At 32.9% G+C, this 13,218-nt stretch overlaps 1 protein-coding gene across 3 annotated transcripts in view; it reads right to left on the reverse strand.

The window, feature by feature from the left end:
* Positions 1-13,218, reverse strand: part of LOC115891741 (GTP-binding protein REM 1) — a 282,470-nt gene that overhangs the window by 204,075 nt on the left and 65,177 nt on the right. For 2 of the 3 annotated variants that reach the window (XM_030912285.1, XM_030912282.1), the window contains exon 3: positions 13,147-13,167. The exons of the other annotated variant lie outside the window; for it this stretch is intronic. In XM_030912285.1, coding sequence (XP_030768145.1) covers positions 13,147-13,167 — 21 coding nt within the window. The remainder of the gene's footprint in view (positions 1-13,146; positions 13,168-13,218) is intronic. 3 annotated transcript variants of the gene reach the window in all.

The following is a 13,218-nucleotide window of genomic DNA, read 5'->3' on the forward strand; positions in this document are numbered from 1 at the left end:
TGTTGGTACATTATTTATGATTTATGATAATGCTAATTGCTGTTAATTAATATTTTAAAAAAAGTTACATACCTATTTTAATTTGATTTAATGCAGGTTTATAAAAGAATCATTTCATTCTTAGATTCTTTATTCTAAATTGAGTGCTTTACGAATTTTATGATATTTTTTTTGAAAACATGAGACTTTTTACATTTTCGATGCCAACTAATTGGAAATGGCCAAGAAAGAAAATAATTGGCTATAACTTGTAATTTTTCGAAAAAAACATATACCTATATCGCTGAAAAGCTTAAAAAATGGCGCTTTCTATGAAGTCATGGCCAACTATGGTTTCCATTAAAAAAAAACATAATGTTTGTGTCATGTGTCAAAAATGACAGGCTTTAGAAAAAAAATAACAGAAAACACAAACTCATTAGGTATGTGATTATAACTTTTATCTGAAAACTTTTTGTCTAAAATACCGTATGATCGAATAAAAACCGCTTCAGCGATGGCTATGAAATGACGATCGATGATATTTCCCATATAATTTTACATAGGTATAAAATGACAACGATCTTCATTTCATAGCCATCGTTGACGCCGTTTTTATTCGATCATACGGTAGATTATAATGGAATTTACCGGAATTAGAGACAAAGTTTTAAAATAGCCAATATTTGTTTTTTTCGAAATATCTAGTAAGCCTTGAATTTCTTCGAAAAATCCGAAAGGCGCATATTTATGACCCCACAAAACTGCAATTATTTCCCCATTTAACCGACTCTCTATCTCCAGTAGTTTCCGAGATACCCATAGAGAAAATCGTAGAAAACTCACCCTGTATAGTATTTAGAACCTAACTATTATTATTATTTGACTAGATTAATTTGATTAATAAAACTCGATTAATTTAATTTAAAATAAATTTGATCAGATTTTTTTTGTATATTCTACTACCAGAAAACCAAAATTATATGATAACGCACTTTACAACGAAGTTGAAGGAAGATATAGTGTATTTATCACAATACCACACAATACTTAATAGAATTACTACAATTAGAAGAAAAACAAAAAGAAAAAATACCCAAATACCTTCACCTACTACTCATCTACAAAATAAACTAATATAATCTCTTATAAAAACACTACACAACTACTTCTTCACTAGTTCAACCACTTCTACACTGAAAAAATGATCAAACTTACTAATTAATCAAACAAAAAGAAAAAATAACCAAATTATCCCTTCACCTACTACTTAACTGCAAAATAATAAACTAAAAAACACTACTAAACTATTTCTGGTATTCTACACTAAACATTATAATTATAGTTAATAAAATTAATCTAATTTTACACTACAACCACTACAACTACAAAGAAATAAGAACATTTTTTAAAACTAGAAGAAACAGAACCTCGATACGTGCAACCAGTATAATAGATCAAGCGGACAAAGAATATAAAATACTTTAAAAATGTGCATTCAGAAACAAAAAATATCTCGAAAATTATCTAAACAAACATTTTTTTTTCTTATCAGTGAAAAGCATCGGCCTCGTCGGCCTTGCGAAATTTGTCGGGTATTTACAATGGTCGAATTGTATAATTACCAACTTTTATAGCATATCTAATAGACAAAAAGTATCTGGTCGATTAGTAACCAATTGGCACAGTACGAAAATTATCGATTTTTATTTTCTCTCTGGCTTTTGCTATCGTTTAAAATTCAGAGTAACAAAAAATATTTTTCTGGTAGTAAAGATCAGAAATGCCCCGCCATCTGGTGCCAAACCATAAACTGTCTAGGGTTGAGCTACTTTAAAATTCATGATAAAGTTCGTAAATAGAAATTCTCTATACTTAAATATGCCTTAGTACTCACAAAGAATAAATGTTACATACCTCTCTGTTTTTTTTTTCTCGTAATTGAGCACCAATAAATTGGGAATTCTGTATTTATAAAAGCAGCCAACATATCGACTTTTGGCAAGTTATCTGATTGTGCTTTTACAAACCCGAATCTGCCATTACTTAAAAAAAAAATTCTCAGACCACACAACACATACAAATAATAACTGCACAAAAAAGCATAAAAAGCTCCTTCAATCAACGCTAAAAGCAACAAAAATGTCTTAGTACGCCACCTAAATACGTACATAAACGGAACACGTCTGGCTGCTGCTGGCCATCGCGCGTCGACGAGAACGGCGGGTGACGTCAGACCAATAGAATATAGTTTCAATTCGCGAGGCGTCGTTTGCGTTATCCATAGTATTTTAATGGCCCGTTTTATAAAATTGTGGTACTGCTTTCAAGAAAAAAGTTTTTTTTTGCATTTACACATATTTATTCTAATAAATTGAACAGTTTATGGCGAAAAATAAAATATATGCATCTTCCTCATTCCATTATAATCTATTTTAGACAAAAAGTTTTCAGATAAAAGTTGTAGATAATCACATCCTTAATGAGATTGTGTTCTCCGTTTTGTCTTAAGCCTGCCATTTTTGACATATGGCACAATTTTAACGGAAACCATAGTTGGCCATGACTTCATAAAAAGCGCCAATTTTTAAGCTTTAAGCTTTTCAGTGATGTAAGCTACAATATGTTTTTTTTTCGAAAAATTACTAAATTATAGCTAATTCTTATATTTTTTTAAACAATTTCGCTTAGTTAGCCATGGAAACAAGTTCATTCGTCGTTATTATCAAATTTATTATCAAACTATCAGACCCAAACAAAAATAATGTATCGAGACGCAACTAAGTTGTAAATATGAATTTTTTAAATAAGGAAAAGCGTGTTGAATTATTGGTTCAACTCTTCTTGGACCATACATTTTAGAGGATACGTTGATCGGTGAACGTTACTTACGCTTTTTAGAGAACGATTTTCTAGACATGTTAGAAAAGTTAAATTTAGAGACTCGCCCATCACTAGAGAGATGACTTTCATTATGACGCTCTCCATCATAGTGAAAGGAATATTAAACATTATTTACATCAAAATTATGAAAACTCAGGGATTGGAAGAAGTGGACTGCATGGGCCTCCTCGGTCATTAATAATTGGCTATAATTTAGTAATTTCTCGAAAAAAACTTAACTATATCTTATATCGCTAGAAAGCTTTAGAAATTACGCTTTTTATACAGTTATGGTCAACTATGGTTTCCATTTAAAATAAAAAAAAAACGAAGAACACAATCTCATTAAGGATGTGATTATCTACAACTTTTATCTGAAAACTTTTTGTCTAAAATAGATTTTAATGGAATTAGGGAGCGTTTTTAAAACAGCCGAAATTTGTTTTTTACCAAATATCTAGTAAGTCATAAACTTTTTCAAAAATCCGAAAGGTGCGTATTTTTTACCTTTTTGAAAACACCCTGTATAAATTCTCGCAAACCAATCATAAAATTTACTTTGAAAGTAGAGAGACGTAATCATTTGTCGTTTGTTGTTGTTTATATAAAAAATTGTCTTAGATGTTTATACAAAATCGACAAATACAGGGATATATTTAAATTATTGATTTAACCAATATAAATGTAAGAAAGATATTAATTGATGTGCACCGCAAATCAGTAACTTAATAGACATAATAGAATAAAAATGGAAAAAAAGAAATATAAAAAAAAAACGCAAAAATAGTGGGAAGATTTGATGAATTTTTATTATATTCATGAATAAATATCTCGAGATTCAGCTATGGTTTCAGAAGGAACACTTTAGCACAAAGCGAAGCAACAGCTAAAAAATAATCTCCAGTGAACTCTATCCGGATTAGACGCTAAATTGACGGAAATTTGAAATATCTTTTCTACTCAATTCTGTAAAAAGCTTGTGTCTGATAGAGTTTCAGATGTTAACAAAGCGCCTTTTACGTCTTTTTATTTTTTAATGGATAATAATATGCAAGATGAGTCTTAAATAAGTGCAAATATTTGTAGGTGTGGTATATTATGACCACAGAAACACGTCTAAAAGGTTTTTTTTCGCGAAAAAAAAAATTAATATTAAGTATATAGTAAAATTAAGTATTTTTCGAAAAAAAAATTGGATTTTTTTTAAAATTTTAGTAAAAACATAATATTAAATTTATTATGGCAACATAGACAGTCTCAACAAAAGTTCTTCGACTCTGTAAACTCTGTAATGCACTCTGGGCAATTATGCAAAAGTTCAGAGTGTCCAAATTTCTCAGAGTGTGTAAAAGCCTCCATAACAACAATAAGTCTAGAGTGTCACATCATGGATCACTGAGCGACCCCTTCCTGACAAACACAGGGGTTAGGCAGGGATGTGTCTTAGCGCCTCTTCTATTCAATTCTATTTAACATATTCATGACAGCGCTCTCTATTATAGTGGAAGTGGACAGCAAACTGCAAGGAAGAGGCGAAGAGGAAACAGATATGAGGGCCGTCTGTTCATCATTAAGAGATCATCATCAAAAAGACGTACAACATTCATTACAGAACTTCAATACGCTGATGACCAGGGGTGGATGGGCCATATGGGAAAACGGGAAAATTCCCGGTGGGCCGGTGGAAAGATGGGCCGGTCCCGATCACAGCTCAAAAAAGATTGGATTAGCAAAAATTAAATGGTTAATCTTCTAATTAAAGTGACGTAAGATCCTTAGCGACTCCATAACTAATTAATCAATTTGCGTCAGTATAATCGTCAGTTGCTTTTAAACATAAATACCAATTTGTAAAATAACTATTGTAAAATGTCTTTCTCTGGGACACTCATAATTTTAATAATCATCTGTTGTTTGTTCGGTTTGAAAATTTGTATTATACAAGGTGAGTCTATAAGTGCAAATATTTTCAGGGCTGGTAGATCTCAATAAAATAAACATAATATATTCTCTTTATCGAGTTTCAAATAAGTCCAATTATCAAGGTATTAAAGTTTGGAAATTTAAAAAAAAAAGATTTATTTTTTATTTGCATCACTTTTAGTGCCGTAATATCAGAGATTAAGAAACTATACCGTGGGAAAATTTGCGGTGAACAGGAAGTTCTAAAAAGTTTTCTAAAATATACAGGAAAATTTAAAAGAAAATGCTCGATTTTTATCTTTTTGTGCAAAAAAACCTCAGACGTGTTCCTGGGGTCGAAATATACCACCCCTGAAAATATTTGCACTTATTTAAGACTCACCCTGTATAGTTTTACCCACTATTCTTTTATTAATAACTAGTAAATATGACTGACTGGCAGCAAAAAAAAAAGAATGAATAGCATTAGGTAAATTTAAATAGTCTCGACCTAACTGTATACTAAGAATACGGTAGCGTAGATTGACAACTGGGGGGCATCGGTGCAATATTTTTCGAGCTCCCCTTTGTAAAAAGGTAGACGAATTTGACGCGAACGCTGCAGTTGACGGAGAAAACATATCTATGTTTGGCTTGAATTAGGGACGGACTAAAAGCCAAGTCTGAGAATTACAAGCCAAGTCTAAATTGTTGTTTAAAATGTTCCTAAAATGAATTTGCTAAAAGTTACTGAGACAGCAGAGAAGAGTTAAATAAGGTTTAAACTAGATTAGATAATAAAATATTAATATGTCTCGAAAATCCAAATATTCTTATTATGGACTGTGGACTGTAACATAGCATTACATCAGCATCAGAACACATTTGTATCCACTGCCTAGGTTTTTTTCGTTTGAGTCATGGCATTATCATACAAGATGCCAAATGTAGAAAAGTATAGAGGAAAAGTTCTGTGATAAGAACTATATAATAACCTAAAAAATGCTGCAGTTTTAAACATGACCGCTGTTCATTCAGTTAAAAACACGTACACGAGGAGGCTGCTGCTGCCAGCAGAAAAAGAGATATTTCTTTCTACAATGTGTCGGAAAGTATATACCCGAAAAGCTAAAAGTAATGTATTTTACAGAGGATTGGGTTAGCTGAACTGAATGAAACAGGAAGTCTTAAAGTTTTTCAAAATCGTAGCCTATTCAAGATCAAATTACCGTTCCTATCGATAATGGAAATAAAGCAGTAGAACCCTGTAAAACTGAGCCATTTTGTAGTAAAAATTCAGATGTCCGACCCAATATTGGTTTTTACGAAAATTTTGATCAAGACAATTTTTTTTAACGAGAGGGAAAAGAGCTTTTTCACACGAGCGAAAAACACCCTTACTTATATATTAATAAATAAAATATGTTTCTTCGTTATGGTCATTTTGTTTTTGTGGATTTGGGCCGGTTGCCTATTTTTCCCGGGCCGGTTTCCACTTCCCCATCCACCCCTGCTGATGACTGCACTCTAGTTGCAAAAACGTTAGAGCAATTACAAGAAATTCTGAATACATATACCTGAGCATACGAGGCTTTTGGCTTTAAGCTGAACATCAATAAAACTAAAACAATGTGTACTAACCCGGAAAATCATAATAATGCTGTGAAAATCGGAGAAGAATTATTGGAATATGAGCGGAATTCAATTATCACGGCAGTTTGATTTCGGAAGGAGCCAGTATTGACTTTGAAATTCAGCACAGAATTAGCAGCGCCTCAAGAACGTTCTGGAAATTAAAAGACTTGAGCAAAAAAACAAAACGTGCAGTGTACCGAGCAATAATAATTCCCACCATGTTATATGGAAGCGAAACCTGAGTGCCCTACCGCCGGCACATGAACGCATTAAACAAGTTGCAACAGAGATACCTTAGACCACTGATAAGAATCAAATGATATCACCATGTCTCAAACGTGAAAGCTTGAAAAAGCTAGCTGTGAAAGTGTTGACGTCATGATTAAAAAAATCCGCTTAAGATGGGCTGGTCATGTATGCAGGATGCAAGAAAACCGCCTACGAAAATATATTCTTTACGGTAAGCTTGTAGACGGTAAGAGGAAACCGGGTGGACAACTCAAAAGGTACCAGGATATTTTCCACGAAAACTTAAAGATGATAAGCATGCAGAATGAGTGGGAAGAATCAGCGCATTACAAACGCAATGGAGAAGAATTGTAAACTCAGTTACCAACGACAACGAAAAAAGCAAGGGGGTAACGGAGTAATGAGATTTTTGAATGTCCGGAGTGCGGGAGAGAGATAACATCACGTATCGGGCTTTTCAGTCACAGAAAAGCTCATGAAAGAAAACGCCTTGCGTAACCATCTTCTGATGCATGTCAATGTCAAATACTCGTCAGTGAGTAATGATAATGATGATGATGATGAGACTTTGTGAATAAATAGAATAAGACTTTAGGAAAATAAAACACTAAATCAAAACAATAAACCAAAACAATTTTACTTTTACACTGGACGCGCGTTTCGCTAACCATGTTAGCATCATCAGCAGATGATTATAAACTCAAAGGAGTTTATAATCAGTTTATAATGATCTCCACAATACACCAAAACACTTTTACTTTTACACTGGACGCGCGTTTCGCTAACCATGTTAGCATCATCAGCAGATGATTATAAACTCAAAGGAGTTTATAATCAGTTTATAATCATCTGTGTAGTGTTTTATTTTGCTGTGAAACACCAAAGGTTCCAACCCTCAACTGTAATAAAAAAGACTATAGAACTGAAGAATGTAACCTAAGGATCAGCAGAGGACCACAATGGATCTTAAAAGGTCTCAGTGGATTAGGCCAATAACCACCTCGAATAATCTAATCTAATGCCAGGTCCATACAAAGGCGACAAAAAGTAAACACGATTTTGAGACAAAAACAAGACAAACTTGAGACAAATTGTCCAAACCGCAAAGACAAAAGGACAAAAAAGTCAAAAGTTTAGTTGTTGCGAATGAGTTTTATTAACCATGTCTGAGTTCACTGGTCTCTTAGTGTTGGCAGCACACGTCATCCATACTGCGCCGACAACTTGTCGTAAAATATACGAACAAAACATAGTCACTTTGATCTTTACTGACTCGAGACGGAACATTGAAGTCTCCGAATTTTTAAACAAAACAAAAATGAGACAAAAATGTCACAGAAATGTATTGAATTTGTCGCAATTTTGTCGTAAAACATGAATGTTCTGTTTTGTCTGCTTGGTCTCGACCCGGCATAACTTATGAGCTTAATTTATTTCTTAGAATCCTTATAAAATATGCCCTTTTAAAATAATCGCCCTGTAAGAGACATACCATTCACATCGTTCGATACAAAAATAATTTCTCGCAGATATTTCGAAGGCACAGTGTTAGATGTGTTCTAAAAATAAGTGGCACAAGACAAGACGGTACACAAAACGCATCTATTAATAATATATTATATACAGAGACTCGTACACACATCCAGACAAGCGACGATGTCGTAAGTTTGATATGCAGTGTATGCAGTTGACGTGGCAGAAATTGGAATGCTGCATTTAGCGTGGCGTAATAACTTTACAACGAAATTCACACTAGCAGGTATCTACGTAGCCAGAAATTGAACTGATATGAACAGATTGAACAGTTGCTACCGACAAATTGAAAATATTTTTTAATGTTCTAAGCTTCATTCAGAACCTCGCAATTAGTGGAATAAATTAGTGGTTTCAATTAGCGTAGAAATTTGTTCCTTTAATTTCAATGAGAGTGTTAATGATGGTCAAAATTAGTGGTAAACGTTTTCAACTAGTAGAAAAAGTTATCTAACTTTTAACTTTTCCACTAATTATACTGCGAGAAATGCGAGAAATGTCATTTTGGCCTTTGATTATTTTCCGTCAAGAGAAATTGTGATTATAGATCAAAAGTTGATTGTTTTATAAGCTAAATATTAGGCTTTCTCTATGGATACAATTGACTAACGCAAGCTGTTGCTAGGATATTTTATTAACTTTAATTGTTTTTTTTTAATATTGTGAATGATCGTAAACTAAAAAGTAAAGTGAAATTGAAACCACTAATTTATTCCACTAATTGTGAGGTTCTGAATGAAGCCTAAGCATTCAGAATGCCAAAATTAGTGGTAGACATTTTCAATTAGTAGAAAAAGTTATCAAACTTTTAACTTTTCCACTAATTATACTTATACAAAATATTCGAGAAATGTCATTTCGGCCTTTGATTATCTTCCGTCAAGAGAAATTTTGAATTAGAAATCAAAGGTTGATTGTTTTATAAGCTAAATATTAGGCTTTCTCTATGGATACAACTGACTAACGCAAGCTGTTGCCAGAATATGCTATTAATTTTGTAGCGTTTTTTATAAACATTACCACTGCGAACGCCATCAGCTTTTCATCGGAGAGCAGTCGTAGGTAAGGTATTTCACTAGAGAGAAAACTAATCAATAACAATAAAAAAAAATATATAGATATTGGGCGCCAGGCATGTACAGAGAAAGAAAACACAGTTGTATATTACTTAAAACTAATGACTATATTTATTCAAGATGGACTGTGATGGTAAATAGCATTGTACAATTTTAATAATTATTATAGTGGTTATATGTCATCGAAAGTGGTGTTAAGAATTTTCATAGATATTTAGATCTATGAAAACAACTATGATAAAATACATGTAAAGTTTAAGAGAATATATGAAATGTAGCATTACTTTAATTAATTTGATATATTTTATATGATGTTAGTGCAATAATAATATCTATAAAAAAGTAATACAATTACAAGGCGTAATGTAATGAAACCTAAAATCTAAATCATATTGTAACTACTAAATCGACATAAATGTTCTTAATAATCTAACCACTAAATATAGTCTGTACAATATTATTTAAAATGTACGTTATTAAGTTAAGACTGAAAATCGACTGAAAACCAGAACCTAAATCTACACTTAGCTGTTCTTGAGGCAATCCTGTTCCGAAGAGTAGCAGCGTGAGGTAGGCTCATATCTCTGTACTGTGTGTCGGCGATCCTGTTGGCCAAAACAACAAAAGGGGCCAGAATGAGGACACCATGAATCAATACAGCCGTAGCTACTGACTAGGCTTAGAAATGGGAGCGAAGCAGCATGGGGCTTACGCTGTATCCATACTGTGGCAATATGGGGACACTACCCGTACCTTGGAACAGTACTAGGACCTTGGATAATGTCCGTAACTTGGACCATAACCTTGGACTATAACCTTGGGCACAGTCCGTCCATAAGATAACGGTACAGGGGAACACTACCCGTACCTTGGATACTACTAGGACCTTGGATAATGCCCGTACCTTGTAAATAGTCCGTACCTTGGACCCTAAAAATATGAAACTCTTGTTTAAAACCACACAAGGTCTAATAAACAAAATAAACCTACCTCGAATTACTTCCGAGGGCTCAATAATAAAACAAAGAAACTGTCCTTTTCTTCCATGTAACATTCTGGAGGACAAAAGAAAAGGGACGCCAACGTGCCAGCAAAATACAAATACAAGTTAAGTTGGGACATCCAAAACTCTACCCTAAAAATATGCAGTAATAATATCGAATCTAAAAGGATAATATCTCATCTTTACCTGTTGGTTTGAAATAGCAGCTGATTCAAATTATACAGCAAGATTTAAATAATCACCATAAAGCCAGGATACAACAGAGCGGCAAAACAAAGTGAGGTTAAGCACGGAGAGTGTTGACAGAAGCGATGTTGACAGCGCCTCCTCAGAGCGATAACAGGGTTGGCGACTAGGGAACGTAAAAATTACGCCAAGCGTGCCAAATAAATTATCAGGCTTGAACGATACGCAATCCGATGACGATACGCCAGACATCATATATATCATATATAAAAAAGACATGTAACGAACTAAAAACGTTACAATTTTAATTGTGTTTTTACACATTGTGAATTATCGTAAACTAAAAAGTATAAAGCATAATTGAAACCACTAATTTATTCTACTAATTGCAAGGTTCTGAAAGAATCTTTATTGTAAAGATATATTTTGTAACGATATATATTGTAAAGATATATTTTGTTTGATGAACGGTTGTTATTTTTTTTTGGAATTAGAATGATCAAAAACACGAATATTTGTAATTAAAGGAACTTTATTAAACATCTATACTAATTATTAAAATGGTCATATAATCCCCATTCACGCAGCCAAACAATACCCCAAATGATTCTGTTCACTTATTGGGTAAAAATATAGCACACTTGATATTTTGTTATAATCCCCTTCGCAATACAGAATTTTTAAAAGCTCGCCACTTTTAACTAGTAGGCTTTGGATCCCTTATTGATGATATGCCTTTAATGGAACTAGAAAACATATTTTTCCAGCAAGTCGACGCATCACCTCTGAACACTAGTTCACTACTATACCGTGTGGTGTATAGGAATACGGGACACAGTAAATTTTGAAAAGGTCAAATATTATCTCCCCAGATGGTTTTATGCAAAAATTGGATTAAACTTTTTTGAAGAGGCGTTAAAGTTGTACTTTGGTCTAGAATTTCGTTTTATTTGTTAGTTACAATCAGGTTACAATTAAAATACCAGCAAAAATATGATCTTGTCATTGTCAAATTTGATGTTACATATTGTTTACAAGAATTTGTGTGGTTTAGAAACGGTTGTTATTTTTTTTTGGAATTAGAATGATCAAAAACACGAATATTTGTAATTAAAGGAACTTTATTAAACATCTATACTAATTATTAAAATGGTCATATAATCCCCATTCACGCAGCCAAACAATACCCCAAATGATTCTGTTCACTTATTGGGTATAGGCTTTCCGGAAACTAAACTGCGAACATACAGGGTGACAATTTCAAAACGAACAGTATTTGATATTGCCTCTACCGATGATAGTATACAAATTTGACGAAACACGTCAATTTATATATCAAGGGGGACAATTTTTGAGGCATTTGTTGTCGTGTTACTTTCATCCCTTGACCCCCAGGGCACCTACCCCTAAAATTTTAAATGGCAACCCCTATTTCTTTTACCATTTTTTGTGTTCCTTATAAAATTCTACATAACGAGGGTCACAAGGCAGGACCTCATATGACTTTTTTAATAAAAGTTTATTATTTTTTTTAAATTTTAGCAATATTTTCACAAAAATAATTAAAAATATTTTATTTGGTAATAGAGCATTGATATTTCGGCTCTGTAAGATAATTATTCATTAAAAAAATAATAATTTAATGTAAAATTAGGTATATTTTTTGGATTTCCTCAAAAATCCTATCAAAAATGATACGAGGTACTGTACTGTGACCCTCGATAAACTAATGATAAAATAATGCAGTTTATGTAGAATTCTATAAGATCCCATGTTCTGATGCACCACATGGTATAACACTATATTTTTATATTCGCTAGCCATATTAGCATCCCTCAGATTAAGATGACTAAATCTTAGTTTATTAGTCTAGTTTTAATCATCTACTGACGATGCTAACATGGTTAACAAAACGCTCATCGAGTGTTAAGAGTCCATTTCGCTGGTCCGAAAAAGTAGCAAAATAAGCGTTCGGAATTTAACGTTTTATGTAAAACTGGCTAGGTATTTTTACACAAATGAAGAAGGAAATTAAAGATAAAGGATTATACAATATCCGTATTGTAGCACATTTTTAGATAACTTCTTTATTTTTAAGATTTTGATGGTCAAACATCAACAAAATATTCCTTATGTTTGGACTAAATTTTCATTTTCAAAATAAAGCCACAATTTAAAATTCCGTTACAATACGGAAATAGATTGAAGTTTTTTGATTACATTGATATATAATTTATATGGTTTTGTAACAAATTGCTCGCTATTTTATGGCAAATGCTGAAGCTCTGCAAATCTTAATCAAGCTTTAAAGTCGCCTTAACGTCAAAGCACGTGTGTTTGAAATTTTGGGTGTGGCTTAACACGACAGGATAGAGCTATTTCTGAAATATAATATATATTTCCTTCGGCCACACATCCGCTTTACCCGACCCCTGACAGCGACCCGAAAGTACAGCGTAATAGACTCTTAAAAGTATAATGTTTTGATGTATAGTAGTAAATGAGTGTTTTATTTTGCTGCCCTATTAACACACAAAATCTATTTAAGTCAAACAATATTTAAAAAAACAGAAACATTTTAAAACAAACCACTCAACAATCGATTCAAAAAGCGTCAACAAAACCGACGAAACCATCAAAAAGCGAGCAACAACAATAAGTAGGCAATCAACACTGTAGCAGGTCCAATCGGAAACTTACCGGTGTGTTTGGCGAAAATCCCTACAAAAAGAACAGGTCGTTTAGTAAAGAAATACAGTGGAAACGGAGAAA

This window comes from Sitophilus oryzae, unplaced genomic scaffold (assembly GCF_002938485.1).
Source record: "Sitophilus oryzae breed Bouriz unplaced genomic scaffold, Soryzae_2.0 scaffold_1193_pilon_pilon, whole genome shotgun sequence".
Classification (NCBI taxonomy): Eukaryota; Metazoa; Arthropoda; class Insecta; order Coleoptera; family Curculionidae; genus Sitophilus; species Sitophilus oryzae.